This window comes from Dermacentor andersoni, chromosome 6, assembly GCF_023375885.2.
Source record: "Dermacentor andersoni chromosome 6, qqDerAnde1_hic_scaffold, whole genome shotgun sequence".
Classification (NCBI taxonomy): Eukaryota; Metazoa; Arthropoda; class Arachnida; order Ixodida; family Ixodidae; genus Dermacentor; species Dermacentor andersoni.
Genome location: NC_092819.1, coordinates 182,581,309 through 182,608,186, shown reverse-complemented (window position 1 = coordinate 182,608,186; position 26,878 = coordinate 182,581,309). Strand labels below are relative to the sequence as shown.

The window sequence follows — 26,878 nt, the reverse complement described above, 5'->3', positions numbered from 1 at the left end:
GTTTCGGTTGGATGAGTGAAGTGTAAGCCAGTAATCTAGTACCAGAGGGAGCGTGCTTTAGTTTGTGCCTGAGGAGACAAAGCTTCCTGAAAGACGAGTTACATACGTTAGAAATGTGGCTATTCCAGCTGAGGTCACTGGTTATTGTGATTCCAAGATATTTATACTGACTTGACTTTGGTCAGTGGTTCAGAGTCGAGGTTATAGACAAACAACATTTTATTTATTTTTTTGTTATGGACATGTAAACAGTCTTTTCTCTGTTCAATTCCATGCCCCACCGACTGCACCAGGAAAGAATGTTTTGAAGGTCAGAGTTAAGCATTAATTGATCTTCGTGGCAAGTAACCTCGTTAAACAACGCACAATCGTCAGCAAATAGTCTAACTTCGGGATGAGAAATTTTGTTAGTGATGTCGTTATGTATATTAGAAATAGTAACTGTTCTAGCACGCTACCTTGAGGTACTCCAGACGTTACTGAAAGTTAGTTAGAAGAGTAATTATCAATTGAAACAAACTGCTTGCGATCAGAAAGATAGGCCGCCACCCAGTTGATAATATAGACCGGAAGGTTTATTGACTGTAGTTTTTCTATATAAGTTTATTGTGAGGAACAAGGTCAAACGCTTTCTTAAAGTCTAAAAGTATTACGTCAATTTGGCTTGACTTGTCAAGAGCACTTGCAAAGTTGTGAATAATTGTGGTTAATTGTGTTACAGTAGAGAAACCCTTCCGGAAACCATGCTGATGAGGGGACAGTACGTTGTTGTCACTAAGGAATTTGGTTATTTCATTAGCTATAACATGTTCGATTAACTTGCAACATGATGAAGTTAATGATATCGGACGATAACTAGTTACTAGGGTTTCGTCACCTTTTTTCGGTATGGGAACGACACGTGCAGTTAGCCAGTCTGTAGGAAGATTAGCCGAAGCCAACGACGAACGGAAGATAACAACAAGAAAAGGGGCTAACGCTTCAGCATATCTGCACAGAAAAGCGTTCGGTATGTTGTCTGGTCCTGGAGATGATTTAGCTTTGAGGTTCAGCAGCATCGACAAACAACCAGGTTGCGAAACAATATCAGAGGTCGAGTTACATGACATGCGGTTAGGGTTTATAACACCATCTAAATTTGAAAAAACACTCTGAAAATAATTATTGAAGTGCACCGCGATACGTTGTTTTTCGACAATGGTATGGCCCTCGTGAACAATTTGGTCAATTGGTTTGGTTTTTGCGCTTAGAAAAGCCCAAAATTTTGGGGGTGCCGTTTGAATAAAATTTGGCAATGTATGGTGAAAATACCAGCGCTTAGCTTGCCGTACTTCTTGGTTGAGTTTATTTTGGATTTCGGGAATTGAAACACGTGAGGCACATCGTCGTCTCAAGCGCTTAACTTTTCTTTTAAGGTTGAAGATGTTTCTCGTTATCCAAGGAGTAGTCTTGGAAGCTTTTTTAGTTTTATTAGGAATAAAGTTGCTAAGGCAGTGAGTGATAATTTCTTTAAATTTATCCCAAAGCACAGTAGCATTGTTACTGTGAAAGTTATCAAGGCATTGTTCAAGATAATCCAAGACACTTTCGTCTCTGGCACGAGAAAAATCTTTAACAGTGGTTGTTTTAATTTTTTTGGTGTTAAGCACTTCCAAAGAATAAGAAAAATATACCAGACTATGATCAGAAATTCCAGGCTCAACTGAAACAAAAAAGTTTTCTAATGAACGACTTACAAAAACGAGGTCAAGTATGGTTGCTGATGTACCATAGGTGCGTGTTGGCTGTTGTAGATTGTGAGACAGAATGATGTCATGCAAGTAACCTAAGTGTGAATTTATCCCAGTGCAGAGAAACCCGTTCTCCCAATCAATATCTGGTAGGTTAAAGCCGCCTATAAGCAGTGTTTTATCACTTGTGAATGAAACCATGTGTTCAAAAAGATCACAAAAGAATTCTAGGGGCGAGTCAGAAGCTCGATAAACTGCAAATAGCAAGAATAATTTATCCGAGCAAGTAAGCTTTATTGTAACAGATTTCAAGTTACCGGCCTGACATAACAGAGTAGCGGATATAGTTTCTTTTACCAAAACCGCCACCCCGCCCCCTCTAGTACACCTGTCACCGCGATATGCTCGATAAGATGGAGGAAACACAACAGCATCTTCAATATTGTCATGCAACCATGTTTCTGTTATCACAACTACATGGGGATTGTAACCCATGATAGTTGCCTCAAGGCTTTCCGATTTATTAACAACACTGCGGGCGTGGATGTATAAAATTCTCAGTTCTTTAGCGCCAGGAGAAGTGTAAGCGGAGGCAAGTCAGTCATTTTTCGAAGTATTTACATGGCCATCAATTTTGATCCTGAAGTTCTTACTGTCATCCCATGCGAAAAGCTCATTGTTAACACACATCTTATCATTAATTAAACGAACTTTCTTGCCTTGTTCTCTTTCACTTTTAGCACTATCCCACAAGAGTTTACGTTTCCTTAGTGTGCTGTGCGAGTAATAGTTTTGAATCGATATTCGACTACCCTTTAATTTGTACGCACTTTTTAAGACAAGCTGCTTTTCGGTAAAATCCTGGAAGTAAATGATGACTGGTCTCTTGTTACCTTTGCTACCAAGACGATGAATTCGGCCGACGGATTTGCAAGGAACAGCAGGCTTTGCAGAAAACACCTCGTCAAGAACTTTATTTTTAAGAATAGGCTCAGTTTCGCCGGCATCCTCTGGAATGCCAAAGACTACCAGATTGGATCTACTGCTCCTATCCTCCAGATCAGTCAACTTTGCCTGCAGTAATCTCACTACGCTCAAGGTCATCTACACACGAGGCTCGTTTTTCTAATTCAATTATTCTGGCTCCCCAATCAGCTATAACGTTTTCCACCTTATTCTGTTGCTCCCTGAGCGCAGTCACATCCGCTGCCAACTTGTTCTGACCAGACAGCAACTCTTTCAGCATGGATTCGATAGAGGTCCCACTACCGTCAGTGGGGCCGGGATTTAACTCGATGTCGCCGCACATCAGCAGCAAGCACACGCAGTACACATCATGGACAATAGAAACACACCGTAGGGTGAACGAAGACAATCCACGCTTAAATGCCCTCGGGATAACGTCGGTGTTCCCTTCCAAATACTTGACGAGGCCTTTTAGCTCCAAGTCTCCTCGTTGCTGCTTAGCGAAATCTTGAGCGCTTATTATTCCAAGGAAGGCGTCGTAGTCCTCATCGTCTTACGGTGGGGGATCGATGGGGGCACGTGATGAACAGTCGTCATCAGAGTGTTTTCGTCCAGACTTGTAGATTACCATGACGCCATATTCTTGTAGTCTGAGGCTCCACTGCGCCAGCCGTCCTGAAGGGTCCTTTAAGTTAGCTAGCCAACACAACGCGTGATGGTCGCTGACCACTTTGAATGACCTGCCATATAGGTAAGGGTGGCATTTTGCTGTAGCCCAAATGATGGCGAGGCATTCCTTTTCAGTATTAGAATTACATTCTGCTTTTGACAGCGACCAGCTAGCATAAGATATCATCCTTTCAAGTCCGTCTTTCCTCTGGACTAGGACGCCCCCGAGGCCTACGCTACTGGCGTCAGTGTGGATTTCGGCATCGCCGTCCTCGTCAAAGTGAGCAAGTACCAGCGGTGACTGCATGCGTCGTTTGAGTCCTTGAAATGCATCGGCCTGTGGCGTTTCCCACTTGAACTTGACACCACATTTGGTTAGATGTGTTAGCGGCTCAGCGATGCGGGAAAAGTCCTTAACAAAGCGCCTGTAGTAGGCGCACATGCCAAGGAATCTACGCACTGCCTTCTTGTCGGTGGGCTGCAGGAACTTTGTGATGGCAGATGTATTCTGCGGGTCGGGGCATACTCCAGATTTGCTTATGACGTGGCCTAGAAACAGAACCTCATCCTAAGCAAAGCGGCACTTTTCTGGCTTCAGAGTAAGCCCTGATGACTTGATGGCCTTTAGTACTGTCGCAAGCCGCCTAAGGTGATTGTCGAAATTTCCAGCGAAGACGACGATGTCATCCAAGTAAACAAGACAGGTCTGCCACTTCAATCCCGCTAAAACCGTGTCCATCACGCGCTGGAACGTTGCAGGCACCAAGCGCAGTCCAAATGGCATAACCTTAAACTCGTAGAGGCCGTCTGGCATGATGAAGGCGGTCTTTTCACGATCCCTGTCATCGACTTCTATTTGCCAGTAGCCAGACTTGAGGTCCTTCGACGAGAAGTATTCAGCGTTGCAGAGCCGATCCAATGCATCGTATATCCATGGGAGAGGGTATACGTCCTTCTTTGTGATCTTGTTCAGACGACGATAATCGACGCAGAAACGTATGGTTCTGTCCTTTTTCTTCACCAAGACTACAGGAAATGCCCACGGGCTTTTTGACGGCTGGATGATGTCATCGCGCAGCATTTCGTCGACTTGATGCCTAATAGCTTCACATTCTTGCGTCGAAACTCAGTAAGGGCACTGGCGGAGTGGTCGAACGCACTCTTTGATTATTATGCGATGCTTTGCAACTGGTGTTTGTAGAATCTTCGATGACGTCTAAAAGCAGTCTTTGTATCGTTGAAGTTTGGTTCGGGGACCGTGCTCATCGGGGTAGATGCGGCAGAATCCGAGAGGACAAACGCATTGCTGGTTTCCAAAATTTCCTCGATGTATGCGATCGTTGTGCACTTGTTGATGTGCTTGAACTCCTGGCTGAAGTTTGTCAGCAACACTTTCGTTGTTCCTTTGTGATGTCGAGCGATCCCTCTTGCGACGCAAATTTCCCGGTCTAGCAGTGACCCTCAATGACACCTTCTACGTCGGCAGGTGTTTTGGTGCCGACGGAAATGACAATGCTGGAGTGGGGTGGGATGCTGACTTGACTTTCGAGCATGCTCAAGGCATGGTGGCTACGAGAGCTCTCTGGTGGTATCGCTCGATCTTCTGACAGGGTTATCGACTTCGACTTCAGGCAGATGACTGCGCTGTGTTGGTTTAGGAAGTCCATGCCCAGAATGACGCCGCGTGAACAATGTTGGAGGATAATGAAGGTGGCAGGGTAAGTCTGGTCATGAACGGTAATTCTTGCCGTGCAGATTCCAGTCAGCGTGATGAGGTGTAATCCAGCGGTCCGAATTTGAGGGCCTTCCCATGCAGTCTTAACTTTCTTCAACTGGGTGGCGATGTGTCCACTCATGACGGAGTAATCGGCCCCTGTGTCCACTAAGGCGGTAACTGCGTGGCCGTTGAGAAGCACGTCGAGGTCGGTGGTTCTTTGTCTGGCGTTGCAGCTAGGTCTTGGCGTCGGATCACGGTTGCGTCGTGTTGAACTGAAGCTGGAACGTCGCGTCGTCAAGTAGTCATTTGTCGGTGTAGTCTTGGCTTTCTGACTTCGTCGGGACGGCGGCGTGTCATTATTAGGTCGTCGAGATGGTCTCTTCGGCGTCTTTGTCGGCGGCGGAGGATCTTCGTCAGTTCGACGAAGAGCAACCGCACCTCCATCGGTTGCTGCTTTTAGTTTTCTGGATATGGGCTCGCAGAGCGGCCCCGGGCTGGGCCAGTGTATGGTCGGCGCTGCGGCCACAGGTAGCGGCCTGGTGACGGCGAAGGGACGGTCGTCGAGGGCTCCATCTAGTGGTGGCGAGGTAGTCGGCGATATCGCGAGGTCGTTCGCCAAGCTGTGGTCTCAGCGCGTTAACGACGAACCCTCGGAGTCCCATCTCCCGGTATGGGCATCGACGGTAGATGTGCCCGGCTTCTCCGCAGTGATAGCAAAGCGGACGGTGGTCGGGGGCGTGCCAAACGTCAATCTTCCTTGGAATGCTGCATGGGGTGACGGGTTGGCGAGCTGGCGGCGGGGGTGGTTGCGGACGACGGAACTGTGTCGTCACTGGGCCCTGCCGTTGGCGCAGAGGGGGAACGTGACGGCGGGCTACAGCGGCGTATGTTATCACTTGCGGCTGAGGCTGTGGCGATTCAGGAGCTACTCCAAGTTGTTGGAGCTCCTCACGGACGGTGTCGGCAATTGAAGCCACTTGAGGCTGTGATGAAGGGAACAGCTTCTGTAGCTCCACCCGCACGACTGCTCGGATAGTCTCGCGCAGATTGTCGGCCGCAATTGACTGAACTCCGGCGTAGTTTGTCGAGTTCGTGCGGTGGTTGAACTGTCGGTTCCGCATTTCCAGTGTCTTCTCGATGCTAGTGGCCTCGTGAAGAAACTCGTTGACGGTCTTCGGTGGTCTCCATACCATTCCGGCGAAAACTTTCTCATTCTGGTGAAAAGTTCCTCCTTTACACCACGTAAAAGTCCGTGCTCCGGGGGCAGTCCTTGCAGCCTGCGGCTACCTCGCTGGTTCTTGGCGACGTTGATGTTGTCTTCCGCGAGGCATGCTCTAATGAGTCTTGCCGATCCTTTGGCGCTTTTGACGCCGAAGAGCCTGGGGTTACCTCCATCGCCTTCCATGAGGCGCTGGACGCCAGCACCGGCGGCAGTTTGCCACTCACCACAGGCCTCGACTCTCGCAGAGTTTTGGGAGTCACTGACTCAGCGGTCAGCTTCCCTTTTTTTGGTTTAGGTGAGGCAGCGCTAGCTGCACTCACCAAGGGGGTGGGTGAGGGAACTGCAAGCTCACAGCTAGTGAGCACAGCAGCCTTTGGCTGTGGTAATGTCGCCCCTGACACAGCACATCGGCATAAGTTATGTGCTCAACAATGGAAAAAAACGCTTACACGCTTCTTTGAAAGAGATGTTTTGTTTTACCTTCAGCGCTAGAATTTATTTCTCTTGTTTCCATTTGGGACATGACTGCGAGTATGTGGCATGCCCTCCATCACAGTTAGCGCAGTGAAGTTTGCCTTGACAGTCATCTGCAGGGTGGTCGTTTGCTCCACATTTAGCACACATCAGCTGACCACGGCAGCTCTGTAAGCCGTGGCCAAACTTCTTGCATTTGAAACATCAGCGGGGTTTGGTATGTATGGTCTCAAACAGATCTTAATATAGCCTGTCTCAATGGACTCTGGTAAGTTACTCATGGCGAAGGTCAGAATTACGTGCTTTGTTGGTATTTAGAACCTGGGATACATAGCGCAAGAATGACACAGGGACAAGCAGAAACACAGGACGAGCGCTAACTTTCAACAAATTGATTTATTGCAGCTAGTGAGCATATATATACTCACTGGGACGCCACTGCAACAGACACACTGAAGGGAAGGTGGAAAAGCAGTCATGTGACTACTATGCCCAAAAATCCAAGCTCTTTCTTTAATAAAAGAATAGATGGCGTGCTAACGCAATCGTCACCTGCTCTGGCTATCTCAGCTGTTTCGACAATTTCCCTCGTAATCTTATTCCTGTGGCGACAGACAACAACAGTTTGTTTTAAGAGAGGGAAGCATGGTGCCTTCGCGTCACATTTTCTACAATGGGCAGCCAGATGCCCATCTATTGTGATGCTCTCCACTTTATTACTATGCTCCGCCAGACGCACGTTTAAACATCTGCCCGTCTGGCCCACGTAGTACTTCCTGCACAAAAGTGGAATCTTATACACCACACTGAGAGTGCATGTAACAAAAGGATCCTTGTGCACGGTAGCGCAACCAAGCTTTCGTTTCCTCATGGGACAGCTCAACACAATCAACCTCAAGAGTTTGTTAGGTGCTGTAAAAACAACGTTTATACCAGAACGTAGCCCAACCTTTTTTTAGGTTGTGGGAAACCTTATGAAAGTAGGGAATTACAGCCACCTTTCGTTTGTCCTTTTCTTCTTTCCTCTCTCTTTCGTCATCCGCTCTCTGCTCATCGTTCATGCGTGAAGTTATCTTCCTTCGACAATACAGGCCTTCAGCAACCGAGCTAATAAACTCTCAGTTGTATGAATGTCAGTTTAACGAACATTTTAGGATAACAAACTTTTAGAATATCCCCAGCGGTTTTCCTGTGCATTCTATGTAAAAATCTTTCAGTTAAACAAATTTCTGAATAGCAAATACAGTCAAACCGGGATATAACGAAATTAAAGAAGTTCGAGATTTTTCGTTATATCCAGGTTTTCGTTGCATGCAGTTCAGGTTATGACTGGTAAGGATCATGCCAAAACGAAATAAAAATGCGACAGATATCCATTGAAGTGAAGTCGCCATTGAAAGAAGTTATTTAATAGAGAAAATCTGTGTAATTTTTGCTTGCTGTTTTTGCCCGATCAAAGCCATACTCGGCGCACCAAGGAAACTTAACGCATCAAGGGATGCTTCATCATCCTGCGAGCCGATGAAACGGCGCAGAACGTCCACCGCGTCCATCAGTTCCCTCGCGGTAGGCACCGCACAAAACGTATCAGGCTCTGACGAACCGTCACCTTCAAGGCTATCTTTAACGGTTTCCACAGGTGTCGCATCAGTCATCTCTTCCGTAGACACGGCGCCGTTGTCCACGAACAAAAAGTCGCACAGTTTGACACCATTGGACACACCACCGTTCATGCGTAGTTCATCCCACGCTTCTACGACCTCGGGTGGGTGTGGTATTGACCGAAGACGGAAGTCAGACTTCAGCCGTCCCGATGTAAAAAGCCCTTTATTCAACATATACAGCCATATATATAACGAAGAACAGAAGTGCCCCCTGAGGAATAAAGAACTCAAATGAATAACGAAACTAAATACAACAGTGGGCTTGAAGGTTCATCTTCAGGGACTGTAGCTTGAATGGCCTGATTTACCTGAGCCTTGGCGAAGCAATTGGCGATCACTTGTGATCCGACCTCTCGCCACAACGCAGCAAGCATTTGGATTGCTTGGGAGATATCCATTTTTGTCGGCCATTCAAGGCAGATGTCCAGGAGCACCTTTTGTATCAATCGACGGCGGTAACAGCATTTAAAGCTTTTAATAACCCCTTTCTCTAAGGGTTGTATGAGAGAAGTGCAGTTAGGCGGCAAATGCTACAGCTCGATGTTCGAAAGCTGTAGGCCTTCCACATAGTGCGCGGAGCAGTTGTCAAGCAGCAAACAAATGCTGCGGCCTTGTTGCTTGACATCTTGATTGAGCTCCTTCAGCCAGTCGAAAAAAATTGCCCGCGACATCCACGCTTTGGAGTTTGCCACATATTTTACTGGCATCCGGCTTGTTCCTTTAAAACATCTGGGCCGGGCATTGTGGCCAATAACCAATGGAATTCGCTTGTCGCTGCCATCAGTGTTGGCGTAAAGCAAAACCGTCAAGCGGAGTTTACTTTGCTTTCCACCGCGGCAGTCTTCTCCCTTTAGTGACAACATGCGGCTCGGTAACATTTGATAAAACCGGGCCGTCTCATCAGCATTATAAATGTCGGCAGCTTCATAGCGGCTGAAAATGCTGGGACGCTTCTCGGCCACCCACGAGGCAGCAGCATCACTGCCTGCGGAGGCAGACTCGCCAGATATCACCTTTCCAACGACATCGTGCCGGCTTTTAAATCCTTGTGGCCAGCCGTTACTCGCTTTGAAGTCGTCGTGGCCCAGGATGCAAGCAAAATCTATGGCTTTCTGCTGCAAAATCGCGCCACTTATGGGCAGGTTTTGTGCTCGTCTGTCCAAAAACCATGCAAACACGGCGTTGTCCACATCAGCATACATCGACGTCTTCATTTTTTTCTTCGCACTTGTGCCCGACTACATCGCAGTGCGAATGCTTTGTTCATCAGTAAAAATGGTTGACAGGGAGCTGGCTAATGTTTTGCTACGGCATGAGCCGGGCGAGCAGAAGAGAAAGAAGACGTGAGCTGGTGCAGCCTCAGGACGCCATCTTGACTTTACCATCAATCTCGTACCTTGAATAAAGCCGGTTTAACATTAACCGTAACAGTTTTGTGGTGGAGGTGCGGGGTACTTCGACAAAGACGACGGAGCTGCTGCAGCAAGTGCCACGCTGGAGCCGACGCCTCGCTCGACTGCCTCCAACACCACTTGAGATCCCGATGTCCCACAGCAGCGACCAACAGCCTTCTTTGGCTGCTCCAGTGCGAACAACCGGCGCCTGGATGCATCAGATGGAGTCCCGCCCTTTCTCTGGAAAATTCGGCGAGGACGTGGAGGAATGGCTCACCCACTAAAAGCGTGTGAGCAAGTACAACGGCTGGAACTCCACGACTCAGCTCGACAATGTGGTTCTGTTCCTCACAGACACTGCGTTAGTGTGGTTCGAGAACCATGAAGATACGTTCACAACGTGGGAAAGCTTCGTTACTCACCTCACAGAGTGCTTTGGCGATTCCGCCATGAAAAGGAAGCGGGCGGAGCAGACATTGCTTCAGCGCGCTCTAGTCCCAGGTCAGACCTGTACTACGTATATAGAGGTGATCCTGAAGCTTTGCAAGACTGTCAATCCTCGAATGTCCGAAGAGGACAAGGTTGGACACCTTCTCAAAGGCATAGCCGAGGATGTTTACAATTATATAATCGGAAAGGAGAGTCTTGCCTCGGTCGCCGATCTCATCAAGCATTGCCGCACATTTGAGGCCTTGAAGCTGCACCGTATCATGCCAAAGTTTGGCAGGCTAGCAAATGTCATAACGGTGGCAAGCGGTGACGAAAACGACAACTACAGTTTTCAATTTGACCTTGCGGCAACTACAAGGCAAATTGTCCGCAAAGAACTTGAACGACACACCAAAGGGGCAGATGTTGAACAGCTTGGTTGCGCTTCCAACCAACCTCAAGAACATGCATCTGCTGTGTCAGCATTGTCTGCCATGCCAGGCGTTACAGACTGTCGAGTCGATCAGCTGCGACCAGCCCCGACGTACCTTTCCCGATGACATGACGCACGATCAACGAACTCGTCGAGCTACCACCACGAATCGGAATTCGGAAGATCGCGTTTATTATTCGCAGTGTCCCAGGGTTGACTCCGAGGCATACAACGTCAGTCGCGCATCGCCTGTATGTTACAGCTGTGGCGCCTCAGGACACATTGCTCGTTTTTGTCGCTGGCGCCGACAGACAACAACATATGGACCACCACCAACTTGGCCTAATTTTGGACGTGATAGTTATGACGACCGTTGGCCGATAGACCCTGCAAAGACCACAGGCGCGCCACCGCGGAATACCTTCTGTCAGTATAGTAGAAGGAGTGGCTCGCCAGCTCCAGACCGCAGCCTGACACCCCCAACCAGTCGGAAACGCTGTTCACCGTCACAACGGCGACGTGCTACGCCTCCACCGCCGTCGAGAAACTAGCCGGCGCGGCCGATGGAGGTAAGGTCGCCGGACAGTCTGCGTCTCTACGAAATACTCCTCTGCCTATTATGATGGTGAAGAACAAAGTGCGTGTGTTAATTGATAGCATACCTGCAACAGCATTAGTGGATACTGGTGCTACCGTTTCCGTCATGAGTGTGACTTTCAAAGAGTGGCTGGGTCGGAAAGTTATGTTCGCGTGGAATGATGGTGTGAAGTTTCGTGGTGTCAGTGGAGAGTGCCTAGTTCCCCTTGGTATTTGTGTTGCAAGTGTTTTATTCGGAGGAGAAGATCTTAAAACAGAATTTCTCGTACCACCGCGATGCACTCATGATGTGATTCGGCAAAAGCCTTACCGCGTTTCTTCAACAGAGAGGACAGTTATTGCTGGACAGGTGAAAGACATGCTGCGGGAAAGTGTTGTTCAAGAGTCTTCTAGTCCGTGGGCAGCACCAGTAATCTTAGTAAAGAAGAAGGATGGATCGTGGCGGTTTTGCATTGATTACAGGAAACTGAATGCGGTCACCAAAAAGGATGTGTATCCGCTTCCTAGAATTGATTATGTCATCGATTGTCTACATTCCGCTGCCTACTTTTCATCACTGGATTTGCGATCAGGGTATTGGCAGATACCCATGCACCCAGACGATAAGGAGGAAATGGCCTTCGTGACACCAGACGGTCTTTATGAATTTAACGTTAAGCCTTTCGGCCTTTGTAAACCGCCAGCAAAATTCGAACGATTCATGGATACTATCCTCCGAGGACTTTAATGGGAAATTTGTTTGTGCTACCTCGATGTCGTTATTTTTGGCAGCACATTGAGTGAGCATAACAGCCGTCTCAATCTTGTTCTGGATTGTGTCAAACAAGCCGGCTTGATCCTAAATTCCAAGAAGTGTCGTTTCGGAGAAACCGAGACGTTAGTAGTCGGGCATCTGGTCGACAAAAACGGTGTGAGGCCAGATCCACGGAAGATTGAGGCAGTCAGCTCCTTCGAAGCACTGAAGTCAGTGCGGGAGTTGAGGAGTTTCTTGGGCCTGTGCTCGTATTTTCGTCGCTTTGTTCCAGGATTCGATGACGTGGTGTACCCCCTAACATGTCTTCTCCAAAAAGCCGTCCCTTTCAACTGGACATCAGCTTGCGACGACGCGTTCCGTCAGCTAAAATTTCTACTCACGCCAGGGCACATATTGCGTCACTTCGATGCATCCGCACATACGGAAGTGCACGCGGATGCCAGTGGCATCGGCATCGGTGCCGTACTTGTGCAACGTCATCAAGGAGCTGAACACGTTGTGGCTTATGCTAGTCGCTCTTTGACTAAGGCGGAATGCAATTACACTGTGACCGAGCAAGAATGCTTGGCAGCTGTTTTCACTGTCCACAAATTTCGGCCCTATATCTATGGACGCCCGTTCACTATCATTACTGACCACCACGCGTTGTGCTGGTTGGTGAATCTCCGTGACCAGAGTGGACGACTGGCACGTTGGGCTCTTCGATTAGAGGAGTACGACTTCGTTATTTCCTACAAGTCCGGGCGTCGCCACGCAGATGTGGACTGTCTCTGCCGCCTTCCTCTGACGACGACGCAGTGTGACGAAGACAATCTTGATGACTGTTTTGCTCCCATTTCTTCTACATTCCCAGACTCGATGACTTTCAAAGCAGAGCAGGAAAATGACATTAGTTTGGAACCTCTGTTTGTAGCCGCATCGCGTCCTGGAGCCACCGGTCGATTTTGTGTCCGTGACGGCCTGCTTTACAAGACCAATTATTCGGCTAAAGGCGCACGCTTCCTTCTGGTCGTGCCGCAGAGTCTGCTTCCTCCTTCGTTAGAGCTTTGTGCGGTGGGGGATATTTGGCTCTCGTCCCTCTGTATAAGTTTAAGATTTCTGTGTATCCTCCTTCACAAGCGTGCGGGTGATACTCCGGGGCGTGCGACTGCTCTGCTCGGAACGTGGTCTCTCGAGCTAGGCTGTCTGCCCTTTCGTTACCCTCTATGCCTGCGTGGGCCGGAATCCAGATTAACTTGTACGTAACGTTCCTCTTGGCGAAGTTGGCTCTGCCAAGAATTCTGAGGGCGGCTTTGCTAATCCTGCCCCTCGTGTAATTTCTGCACGCTTCCTTCGAGTTTGTTAAGATGTTTAGAGGCCTGCCCGTCCTATATCCTTCTACTGCCGCCAGCGCCACGGCAATTTCTTTGGCCTCCGTTGTGCTGGCTGCCTTTGCCGTCGCACATGTGATCAGATTCCCGTCGCCGTCCACCACTACTGCCGTGGACGTGCGCTTCCCTTCTTGCGGGTACGTGGCAACATCCGTGTATACCGTGTTGTCTAGTAGCGCTAGTGTCTTTTCCACGTATTCGGTTCGCGCCTGCCTTCTGCTCTCGTGGAGGTTGGGGTCCATGTTCTTAGGTATTGGCCGAACGCTTATTGTTTTTCTTAAGCCGTCGGGCACGTCTGCGTATCTATCTACGTGTCCGCTCGTGTCCCGTCCCAGCCTAGTCAGGAGCGTTCTCCCTGCAGGAGTGCTTTTGAGTCTGGCTTTTTGCGTTTCGAGCAGGGCTTCCACCAGTTCGCTGAAAGTGTTGCTGATGCCCAGTTGGAGCAGTTTTTCGTTTGACGTGTTTTTTGGCAGATGGAGAGCCGTCTTGTATGCTTTCCTGAGTATCGTGTCCGCCTGTTCCCTCTCTCCTTTGGTCATCACGTGGTACGGTAGCGAGTAGATGACTCGGCTGACGACCAGGCTGCCGACGAGTTTGAGTGTGTCTTCCTCTTTCATGCCGTATCTTTTTTGGGAGACCCTGTTGATCATCCGGCCCACCTGCTCCGTCACTTTGCTCAGCAGGCTGATGGTGTGGCTGCATTTTCTGCTGCCCTGTAGCCACATGCCCAGGGTTCTGATCATGTTCTTTTCCGGGATGTTTTGACCATCAAGCGTTGCTTCCAGTGTTGCTTGTGTGGGGTGTCTACCTACTCTCAGTAGTTCGGATTTTTCTGTGGAGCATACCAGTCCCGTCTCTCTGGTGTACTTTTCGACACAGCGCGCAGCCTCGTGTAGCTTCTCTTGTTTTTCTCCCAGTGAACCTGTCGTCACCCAAACCGTGACGTCGTCCGCGAACATCGCGTGTTGGATGCCCTGGATCTCGCCGAGTCGTTTTGCCAGGCCGATCATCGCTACATTAAATAGCACGGGCGATATCACGGAGCCTTGGGGTGTGCCTTTACACGGTGTGGAGAAGGTGTTGCTTCTCAACTCCCCCAGCCCTACCGTTGCCGTTCTGTCGGTTAGGAAGTCCTTGACGTAGTCGTGTACTTTCCTTCCGCAGTTGGTGTTGTTGAGGCCCTCCATTATGGCCGCGTGGCTGACGTTGTCGAAGGCGCCTTTGATGTCGAGTGCCATCACAACGTTTTCACCCGCCTTGGGCATTTTGTCGAGTACCTCCTCTTTGAGTTGTAGGAGGACGTCCTGCGTCGATAGGTTGGCCCTGAAGCCATACATGCTGTCATGGTACCACCTCCCGTTCTCCAGGTGCTGCTGGATCCTTCTGGTGACTATTCTCTGATACAGTTTTCCCAGGCACGACGTAAGCGAGATTGGCCTGAGATTCTCGATCTGCAGTTTCTTGCCCGGCTTGGGTATCATGACCACGACGGCGTGTTTCCATTCCGCCGGTACCTTCCCCTCTTGCCAGAGCGTGTTGAGGTACGACGTCAGCTGATCGATTGCTTCGTCACTTAGGTTTCTTATGAGCGAGTTTCGAATCTTGTCCGCTCCCGCCACTGTATTCTTGGTGGCCGCTCTCACGGCTTCGGTGACCTCCTCTCTCGTCATGGGTCAGTCCATGTTCGGGTTTTCCTCACCGAGATAATTTCTTTTGTAACCTTCGATTTGGTCTTTCCCGTAGCATTTTTCTCAGACTTCTTTCAGGAGCTGCTCTTCGGAACCTTGGTACTGGTGGACCAGTCTTTGGATCGATTTGCCGCTTTCGGACTTGTTCTTGCTAGGGTCCATTAGGGCCTTGAGGATGCGCTACGTTTTGGCCGTACTTAGGGTCCTGTTCAGCGAGTTGCTAAACTGTTGCCACCCCTGTCTGGCCAGCTGCGTCGCGTACTCCTCCGTCTGCCTAGTGATGTCCGCTATCTTCTTCTTTAGCTTCTTATTTAGCTTTTGTCTTTTCCATCTCTTGGTGAGCCCACGTCTAGCCTCCCAGAGCCTTGAATAAAGCCAGTTTAACATTAACCGTAACAATATTGAAGCGGGCAGCGACATCCTTCTTTTTTTCGCCGGCGGTAGCCGCATTCAAAATCGAGAGCTTATCTTCAAGCGACAAAACTTTGAGTTTCCTCACAGCGGAACTCATAACAACGAAGCGACACCGTAAACACACACCTGCACAAGCACGTCAACACGCTGACTAAGAAGGCTTATCATAAATGCGCCGCAAGATACCACAAAGAATTTGTCATAGTAGTGCCACCTGGTGTGAAGCTACAAAATGAAAGCTTAAAAGTTGCTACGCTTGCCACGGACGGAGCAGCGCTCAACATCATCCTCATCATCACCGAGGTTCGCTTGTTTGCTGCGATTGCAAGCGTTCTGCTCGCGGTCTACTTTACCTTTTGATATAAAAACTTACTTAAACAATTTTCATTAAAGTTGCGCACTGCGCGGTCGAATTTTGGGCAAAACATTACACGACACAGCTCGATGATCTGCGCCGCGAATTCGTTACATCAAGGTCAACCGCCGCAATGCGTTCGTTACATGGAGGTCGTCTATACATGGGCTTCAATGGGGGATGTGTTAGGTAACTGAAAAATTTTGTAAAATCCAGGAATTCGTTACATAGAGGTTCGTTACATAGAGGTTCAACTGTATTTCAGTTGAATTAACCTGAGGCTCTTGGTGGATAGTAACACCGGCTACAATTAGAAACTGCTGGCATCAATCAGGCATTTCCCCCCTGTGCAGTGAAAGCGAGCAGGAGGAACAGCGTGACGAGGTGATCGACCCTGCGATGTGGAGAGAGGTTTGTCACTAGCTGGATATTGACAGCAACACTTTATTTGAAGACTATGTGTAGGGACAGTGAGCTCATTACCTGTGCTGAACTAATAGATCTGGAAATTTTTTCCAATGTTCATCCTGAAGAAGAGTGCAACGAGGAAGATGCGATAGCAGAAGCAGATTCACATACTGTAATTCTAGCCGAGGATGTAGGATGCCTTGGAAAGTTGTGGGACTTCGTCTCTCAGCAACAATGTGTGCCAGAGGAAGGGCACAAAAACATACTCTCTGAACAGCTGTGTTACTTCTTTTGCTCGAAGAGCACGAGTGCAAATGAAAATTGCGGATATTTTTTTTTCCATATGAAATAGGCAGCAATGTAACTGCTATGCATTTCGTATATGGTGATGTACATAACTCAATAAATTGCATTTCGCACGTTTGACTCGTCTGCTGTGCCTTATGCTGTTCCCTATTCTAGTGAATATTCAGTTTACTGAACTTTCAGTTAAGTGAACTATTTCCTTGGGTCCCTTAAGCTCACTCAAGTGAGAGTTCACTGTATATGTTAGTGACAAGGCTTGTACCCTTACCACTGCCATATGAATGAACACACGAGAACAGCAGTAAAAAATAAAAACAATATAAACTGTGCTCAAATTGTGCATTTCAACAGCACGAGAGGCTAGCAGTGCAAGTAGTTGGTGTTATCGGTGCACGTTTGTCCCTTGAGCGGTTGAGGCCGAGCTGTTGTTCCTGCTCAAAATGGTGTGGCCCATTTAATGCTCCGTGCATCAACGGGTAATGACATCACGAAGCAGCGAACCAATTGCATGCAATGACAGTGCAAATAAGATGGCCTGCAGTGGCAGCGGTCTTTTTTTCACTAGATAATATGTTTCCTGGCAGATTTGACAATTTATACAGTGTGATAAGTATGACTTGTGGTGGTCAGAATAATGTGCTGTAAACTGATTTCCTTCAAATGGTGCTTCAGCCTCCCTTTTCATTCCTTTGGTCGGAACTTGTCATCCTTTCTGAGTTTGTTTTAGTATGTTAACAGTCACAGCTAGCTGGACCCTTGCACAACCAACAGGACACGCACCCGGCACCTTTGCGAGCGCTTGATGAGCAGGGGCTTGCGCTTGGGCTGCAGGAAGGCCGTGTACTCAGACTGCAGGTCCGGCTGGGACAGTCGCTGGCCAATGCTGCACACTGGGACAAGAGCCACACTTTACAAATACTGGCACTACAAGTAATTATGTTCTCGTGCCTCTGCTGGTTTCACATGGGTCAGGTGGGTGCAAGTGAAAGCCGAGCAGAGTCACATTGTGTGACCACTGTGACCGTGTGTATCATATCAGGATTTTTCCATTACTACAATCTCTGCATATGTAATAAGGAGAGCACTATGACAAAGCATCCTAGTCTAGAAAGCAATGACACAAATAAAACACCTATAAACCCAAGAAATTGGCACATGAACCGCTGTCAAACAAGCTATGGCAAGCAAATTCTGCTCTTTCAGTTACTTTTTTAAATGGATTGCTGCCTCATGACCATGCGAAACAGACAATGAAGCCAGAGATAGCACAACGGAACTTATTAAGTTCAATTGAAATAATAAGGTAAAATGATACTTGCTGCAAGTGCTACAATTGAACTCGCATCTACGTCTGCATTGCTTCACCAATTCAGCCATCACTCGAGGCAGCAGCCATCCTCCCACACACTTTCTGGGCTGTTTGCGTACAACATGCTGGCCAGTGACACACATTTATTATTTCTACATTTCAATTACATGTAAAAATTAACTTACTTTCTCTGGCTTTCCCCTGTTACTTCATGTAGCTCTGACATAAAACAAAATATAGAGGCTCTCAGATCCCCCTACCTTTGTGTTGTCTTCGACAGATGCCAACCTCTTTTATAAAGCCAATGGCATATTAGAGGAATCAAGCACATGGACAACTAATAAGCAATTAAAAATAAAAAAAGAACAAAGGCTGTGATCTTTCATTTTATAGGTAGGAATGTTTCTATACTCAGAGATAGAGCTAGTTAGCTGTATTAGGGTACTTGGTGTATGTTTCAGAATCACTGCAGTGGGATGAGCATGTCGATGCAATATTACAAAAGTTAGGCGCGATAACAGGAACTGTGAATCAAAACAACTACTTAAAGGGCCCCTGAAACGGTTCGGACAAATTTTGTAGACGCGTAGGGTACAGCTTAAGTAGGACATTCGCACCACAATTTAAGTGAAGCGTTACGTATTAATGGAGCTACAAGCGATTAGAAGTTACCCTCCTCCCTAGCCATGCTTTTCCTCCTCAACTCGTTTGCCGAGCGAGCGGGACTAAGCTTCGCCTTCAATGGTTCGGCGTCACGATGCAACGTCACATCGTCCACTTCCGGTTCTTTTGGAGCCCGCCCCCGCCCGCGCGAGACCTCTTCGCTAGCCGCTTGGCCGTCAACCCCAAGCGGAGCTATCGAAGCAGCGTGCGTTGCGAGCAATCTGTCGTAGCGCCGAACGTGTCTGGTATTCCGGTAACCACAGGCAAGCTGATCATTTCAGCAAATGACTGCAGGCATAAACTCAAGCTGATGAAGGAACTGTAGCGTAGACGTACGTGAGCGGCCTGATCGGTCTGCACGGTCCAGACACTTGTTGGCGCAGCTCTTAACCAGCCAAACAAAGCGCTAATATTGCTCTAACCAAGTGTAAAACATTTTAAACATTTATAAAAACAACGTGTCGATGGTTACACTCCTGCGAAAAATAGACACCAGCAGCAAAAAACAATACACTTCGTTGCTGCTACAGTGTACGGTTGAGCTCTGTGCCACCAGGTGGCTGCACCGTGCAGACCATTCACATTTGCCCTTCTGCTCATCTCATGGCTCGTTCCGTTACAACACAGTCAAGCGGCCAGACCCTGTCCCCTTGCGCTTGCGTTTGCCCTAATACCGGACTCGCGAAACGCTATTGCGTTAGTAATCTTCCGGTGTAAAGTGACGGCCACAAACGCGCAAATCCTGGCGCCGATCGGATAGCGGCAGTCCGATGCGCAGCAGCCAGTTCGCTCGTACGCTGCCTTGCAGAGGGACACGATGTCGCAGCTTGACATATTGCCAGTTGCTGCGTTTGCAGTCCACAAGGCAACAAAGTCGAATCATAGTGCTCGCGAAAAGACTGAGACTGACTCTGACCGCGGAGCTCTCGTGAAAATGGGGTACGTTGTATACAAGCAGACGACCATTGCTGTTTGCCGGAAGTGCTTGGGTGTACTGAAAAATTGTTCTTGTGCATTCTCTTTATGTTACTTTCTTTTTATAAAAACAAATTACCTAACATTCCAACTATTACGAAGATCATTTGTTTACCATAAAGTTGGAAAAATTATCGATCACGCGCCCTGATCAGCCAATCGGATTGCTCGCCCCACTGATGTCATGTGGGTGATTTCGGTCATATGGGTAGGGGCGGCTTAAAATTCCGCCGAGCAGTGCGCTGCGATTGGCAGCGATGTGCATATTTAAAACCTTATAATAAATTACACGCTTTACGCGGAGCACTTAGATATGTCAATTAATGATCAGAAGGACCTACTCTAACGACTCGGTACGTCTGTAGAAAATCGTCAGAAACATTTCAGGGTCCCTTTAATTCCAAAGTCAGAAAAATTGTTGGTCTACAGGGTGTTTCAGCTAAGTTTAGCCAAAGTTCAAAAATATTACGATGCACTCTAAGACTAGGCGACCAAATGCATGTTGCTCACTTTTGTATGTAATGTGTCACAATATATATTGGATTTTGCTTAATTAGATAATAAGTAAAGATTAATTAACCAACATCACCGCGGCATCAAACAAAATTAACACTTTTGTCGCGCGAAGTGGATAAATACTGCACGTTTTTTTACCCTTTCCTCACACTCTCTGTGAGTTTCGTGTTGTTTTTGATAGGTAAGTGGACGATCTCGTGCTATTTCAGTTAAACAGTACTGCCATTTAGTAGATAGCTTTTCCGAGCTCCGGCCAACTACGGTTTAACGAAGTTTCCCTATACTCATTCACCATAGCATGTTGCACGAACGGTGTGATCCGCGAAATATCGCGGCGCGTAAACACACTGCGAGAAAGGTCCAGAAAAGTGCCCGCGCCGGCCAGTGCTCGCTTCCTGATAACAGATGAAAAAGAAACTTCCAGGAGCGGGCTAAGCTGGCACCGGGCCGGCAAAGAGGCAGGCGCGCGTGTAGACCATCGAAGGTGAGCGAGTTACGAGGGAGTTGAGAGGCAAAGCGAGGGGAGCCCAGTTGCGAGGAAGGGCGCGAGGGAAGTGGATTTGCTTTTTCGCCAGGTTACTTCTGTTACTTTTTCGCCAGGTTGCTAATTACTTCTGCCACCTAAGCCCTACGAAGTTGCAGAGGCCACACTGCTTCCCTCTGCATGCTCGTGTGCTTTTTCCTTCATCTGCTGACAGATCGGCGCAGAGTTTACGTTCTTCGTCCTGCGTTCTTAACGCGTCATGTCTTATGAAGTTGACAAAGTCGTTGCGACTGATCATAATCATGTTGGTGTGCTCCCTTCTGTTGCTGTGTAGCCATGTGCAAAAGATAAAGAGAATGAGGTACTGGGTGTCGTCTGTACTGGGTGTCGCCCATGTATTCAGGGTCCGTCTTGTTCTATAGAATCAGATATAGCATGCTGTCTCCGACAACCATTTTAACGGGACGTCTCAGTTTAGACTCATCATTGTAAAAAAAAAAGTCGCAGTTTCACTAGACAGTAGAAGCATCGATTGCGACAGCAAGTTAGTGGACAGCTATACAAAGCAAGGATAGTAGTTTTTATTGGCCGTATAAACTTGTAAACATAGCCATACTAAATAAATTAAGAAGCATGGTGTCATGCGCACACAAGCAAACATGAAAACATCTCACTCGACCACAGAAACTCATCAAAACACTGGAGTGAGGAAACGTGGCAGCAGCAACATGTGAAGTGACATTTGTGCTGTCTATCGCTTGAAGGAAAAGTGAGCACCTTGACCACAAAGCACGCACGAAGACACGAGCTGCCAACACACCAAGACTCTGCCCCCAATGCAGTTCGCATTCAAGATACAGCCGTGCGACCGCACACACCTGCCACATGCGCAGTTGCAGCCAGAGTGAGGAAACGCAGCAGCAGCAGCGAGCGAAGTGCATTCATGCTGTCTATTGCTTCAACGAAAAGTGAGCATCGAGAACACACAGCATGCACAAAGATACGAGCCTCCAACACACTTAGACTCTGCCCCCAATGCAGATCGCTTTCAAGATACAGCCATGCCACCGCATGAGGCATTGCGTATACAGGGTGGCCAGTTTCTCTAGAACAATCTGCCCACCATCCTTCAACACATCTGCTGTTACCTGATCCTCCCCAGCTGCCTTCCCCCTTTGCATAGCTCCCAAGGCTTTCTTTACTTCTTCCGGTGTTACCTGAGGGATTTCGAATTCCTCTAGACTATTCTCGCTTCCATTATCGTCATGGGTGCCACTGGTACTGTATAAATCTCTATAGAACTCCTCAGCCACTTGAACTATCTCATTTTTTTCTGCTCATATGACATGGACGTGTCATATTGAATCACTGACTAAATCGTTATCACGTGCTGCTGGTGTTCTGTCACGATGTAGGCACTTTCTTCCAGAAAATGCTAAACTTCAGATTTATCATGCTCTGTTTTCTTCCCATATAAATTACTGCCTGTTAGTCTGGGGCACCACAACCCTTAGTAACATAAATACAATTCACCTATTGCAGAAAAGAGCACTTCGGTGTATTGCAAACGTCCCGCGCAATAGTTCTACAGTTACATTGTTTACCCGCTATAAAATATTCAGTGTGAAACGCATGTTCGATTTTCGTTTAATGTATGCTTATTTCTTTTCAAACGAACAATTCAAAGTTTTTATTAAAGATTTATCTAATATAAGCATGCATTACACTGATTCACGCACCCGCAGCACCGACAAGTGGCTTGTTCCTCGTTCCCGCACGACCTATTTTTTGCAGTCTCTTAGATTCACACTGCCGTCCCTACTTAATAAATATGAAGAGAAAGACGCCAACTTTTCTACGTTTACAAAAAAAGAAATGCGTGAATTTTTTCTAACTCTTGTCTAGTCTCTTTTGTACCGCCCGAACATGATCAAGTATGTTTCATTATTCCTTGTAACACGTTTATTTTCGTCATGTTATGATGTGTGTTCACGTGAACATTGAATATTTCAACTATAATGCACAACTGTTCTGGAGTGTACTTATATATTGACATTATTTGTTCTATTGTTCCGTTGTTGTACTTGCACAACCTCTTCTTAATTTTTTTTAAACTGCATTTTTTACACGATTACTGTAAATTTGTTTTTGAACGTATGAATCGTAATACCGCTGTCATGTACGTGGGCCTTTAGGTATTTTCAAGTCGTGTTACTTCCGCTTTTCACCTAAGGGACCCCCAACTGTCGTTGGAAATAAAGATTTGATTGATTGATTGATTGATTGATTGATTGACCCATATTAGTAATGATATTGCCGGCTTTGTCTCTTAATGCATACATCTGATTCTTGCCAATTCCTAGCTTCTTCACTGCTTTTAGGCTTCCTCCGTTCCTGAGAGCATGCTCAATTCTATCCATATTATACTTCCTTATGTCAGCTGTCTTACACTTGTTGATTAACTTCGAAAGTTCTGCCAGTTCTATTCTAGCTGTAGGGTTAGAGGCTTTCATACATTGGCGTTTCTTGATCAGATCTTTCGTCTCCTGCGATAGCTTACTGGTATCCTGTCTAACGGAGTTACCACCGACTTCTATTGCACACTCCTTAATGATGCCCACAAGATTGTTGTTCATTGCTTCAGCACTAAGGTCCTCTTCCTGAGTCAAAGCCGAATGCCTGTTCTGTAGCTTGATCTGGAATTCCTCTATTTTCCCTCTTACCGCTAACTCATTGATCGACTCTACTCACTATCTGCTTAATTGTTCAGCAAGTTCACTCTATCTAGAGCCGGTGACGCCATATGAGATACAGAAGTATGTGTCACAACTAAAGAATAATTCTTCTACTGGAACTGATGATATTAAAGTGGAAGCAGTGAAAACTATAACTAATATAGTTGCACCCGTCCTGGTGTACATATGTAACCTAATGTTAGAAAAATGGATATTTCCGCAGCAGTTAAAGACGGCAAGGGTGTGTGTCATTCACAAAGGTGGGAGTTATTATGATCATAATAATTACCGCCCAATTTCAGTTGTATCTGTTTTTCCAAAATTGCAGAAAATGTCATTAAGAGCCAATTAACATCTTACATCTTACCTCACTAAAACATCAGCAATAATAACCGATCAGTATGGTTTCCAGAAAATGCACTGAAATGGCACATATCAAAATAAAAGACAAAATTATTAGTAATAATGAAACTGTCACAGGTGTTGGGTGTTGTCTATTCCTTTAGATACCTGCCGCAATCCGTGAAATTGCTGATTTAAAACTGACTTTTTTTCAGTCACCTAAATTACTGCTGCCTCGTATGGGGGACAACTTCAGCCACAAATATTCACAAGCTGTTTGTAATCCAGAAGAAATTTCTTCGTGTCATTTGTAATAAGCCTCGTAATAGTCATTCCGCTCCTCTTTTCAGCGCGCTTAGAACCCTTAAATTGCCTGCCCTAATAAACCTGCGCTTGTTGTCAACCTACAGAAGATACGAGAAAAATATTGGCGCCCTCAGCTCTCTCGCTAATCTCAAAAAACGAGAAACCCCACAACTTACACAACTCGAGCTCCTGAGACTTGGTGTGTTCCTCAACTTCGGACTAATTATGGCCAGCAAATGTTATGCCACTGGCTGCCCAGTTTACTCAATGATCTCGCCGGATGCAATATCGATGTGCTCACTTGTACCACAAAAAATCTGCGTGAAATGTTTCTGCGATCTTGACTGTGTACGGTTGTACTTTGTGATTTTTGCCCTTGGTGTTTTTGCTCTTCCTTCTTTTTTTCTCCTCTTTTTTTCCCTTAACACGTTTCCCCCTGCCCTGCTGCTGCCATTGTAAACGGAACCTGGGGCCAGTCAAGCTGCTTATTCTGCAGCTTTTTTCCTCTTGTTTTTCCGCCACAACAATGTACCTCCTTGCATGTGGAAACAAATAAATAAAATAACTGTTTATTACACTTAGGTTATTCCTAGACTTCAAAAAAGCGTTTGATTCTATTAAACATAAAATATTATTACGTAAATTACCGTTTTATGGAATAAGAGGTATTGCTCTGGAACTTACTAATAGCTATTTATCGTCAAGAATACAGTGCGCAGTTGTAAATAGTGTTCCATCTGCTTTTGGCACAATATGTCCAGGTGTTCCACAGGGCTCCTCCATTTTAGGGCCCTTACTTTTCCTACTTTACATTAATCAGGGTGTCTACCAAGTTGAAATTTTCAATTTCCCTGAGTTTTCCAGGCTTTCCCTGAGTGTCTTTGCTAAATTCCCTAAGAGACACGGAACTTTGTTTAATGTCAAGACGGGCTGACACCCTGTCGCCCGATGCCGTCTCTCTAGCAAGCACGTTAAAAAATAAAAAAGGCATCATCCAGTTTCAATAGTAAGGAGTCGTGTTTATTTTATTCAAGAACAATACAGAAGGGAGGGGTTATTAAAATGCACCGCGAATATCTTCGAAAAAATAGTGGTAAGGTGCATTGCAAATCGAGTCGAACATTTTCAAATATGAATAAAAATAGATGCCTACTGATACGAATATTTTCGAATATGAGCTATTTCTATCAACTTAAAGCAAGCTCATTGGCATGACGCCCGAATCTCGTCACGAGTGAGATTCTCTCTCAGCAGCTGGAAGGTCAACCTCAACAGTCTTGACATACTTTCAGCCCGCGTTGTACCACTTCAAGAAATTTACTTTGGTTTGGATGAGAGACACCTGCCTCTCGGCGTCAGCCAACACTTTGTACTTTGAGCTCCTGCAAAGAAGCGGCGACACACTTCCTTTTCCGTTCATTCCTCAATGCGTCGGTCCTTTCTGTAACTTTCTGTTCTCGTCCTCCTTCCACTGCATGTTCGCCCCAAGGACCATTTGAAGCATCCTCTTGGTCAGCTGTACAGTCAGTGTCCGATTTTTCCGACTCCCTAAGGGCCACGAAAATGTCCAAAAATCTGGCAGTCCAAAAAAATTAATGTATGTCTTTTACTGCTATTAAGGACTGAAATTGCCATCAGCACATCCAGAAAACCTATGAAGGTCTCAAACTACACTTATTAGGCATATAGGTGCTTGTGCTGTAACAGGAGACTGAGAGTGCACGCGTTTATATTTAAGGAATACATACTGAGTCCCGTGACAATTCTCCCTTCCTGCACTTGCTAAGCTTCAGCGCAATACTTTGCATATTGAGATGAAGCTAACTTTCGGAAACGCATTAAGAGGAAGCTTTAGCTCAGGTGCTCCTATCTAAATACATGTAAAAGGAGAATTTGTTTTTCTCGGCAACCACTGCACCAAATCTGATGAAATTGTATTTGAAAGAAAAACTTAAAATCTAGTGAGTGCTTGTTTTGAATTTTTGTTTTAATCGTCAATTTTTAACAAATAATTTGCAAAAAACTCACATTTTTAGAAAATGAAACTATCATGTTTACAACTCTAACTCAGCAATGAAAAACGTTATCACAATTCTGTGAATTGCATATAATAGTACATCTAAAGCGGTCAAAATTAGTGTTAAAGATGGATCCCAAAAAATAGTAATATGGGAATACAGCTTTTGCAGAACCCTTGTACACAACGTAACGAATTCCCGTAAGATATAAATTGACATATCGAATTTGTCCGCTTTGAGTGATCTGATGGATGCCGGTTACAGAATCACGATATCTCTTCTTGATGCAAAGCTATTAGCTTGTAAACTTTGTGCTTCTGTTTTTTCTTAAACTTTCGCATTTTTGAAAGTTCTTTTAACAAAATTCAAGCCCCTAAATCAAAATTCAGCGTCCAACAGTCACTAGAATTTCATTTTCTCTGTCAACTGCAACAAATTCCAATAAAATTGGAATTCAGCTTCCAACAGTCACTAGAATTTAATTTTCTCTCTCAACTGCAACAAATTCCAATAATATTGGTCCAGGGGTTATCTCAGAAAAGTGTTTTTGCATTTTACATGTATTTGAATAGGCCGCGCCGGAGTTGGGCCCGAGCTAAAGATTCCTCTTAAGCAAAGCACCGTGCTATCCGAGCCTCGAAGCCAATCGCAAGGATTACAAAGGCAGAGTCGGTGCCATTGCTGACACCGGCGAATTCTTTCAATAAAAAACACGGCATCGAACGACAAGAAGCTTAAGCAGCTAGGCCTAGCATTGCCGCAGTGGTGGCTATGGCTGCTAGCGGATCTGCGTGCTAGAGCGCCGTTTCGAGGCCGCGAGATAAACAAAATAACGGCGGTGGTGGCTTTGATTAATGCCGTTTCGGACCTGCGGTCACAGCAAGAAGTCCGGATATTTGAAATTTCAGACGTTCTTATACATTGAATCTAACGTAGTGGT

The 26,878-nt window shown here is 46.5% G+C and overlaps 1 protein-coding gene across 5 annotated transcripts in view; it reads right to left on the bottom strand.

The window, feature by feature from the left end:
- The window catches only part of DCTN4-p62 (dynactin subunit 4), a 522,593-nt gene that overhangs the window by 192,298 nt on the left and 303,417 nt on the right, over positions 1-26,878 (bottom strand). For all 5 annotated transcript variants that reach the window (XM_055067008.1, XM_055067005.2, XM_055067006.2 and 2 more), the window contains one exon: positions 17,371-17,480. In XM_055067008.1, the coding sequence (XP_054922983.1) occupies positions 17,371-17,480 (110 nt within the window). The remainder of the gene's footprint in view (positions 1-17,370; positions 17,481-26,878) is intronic.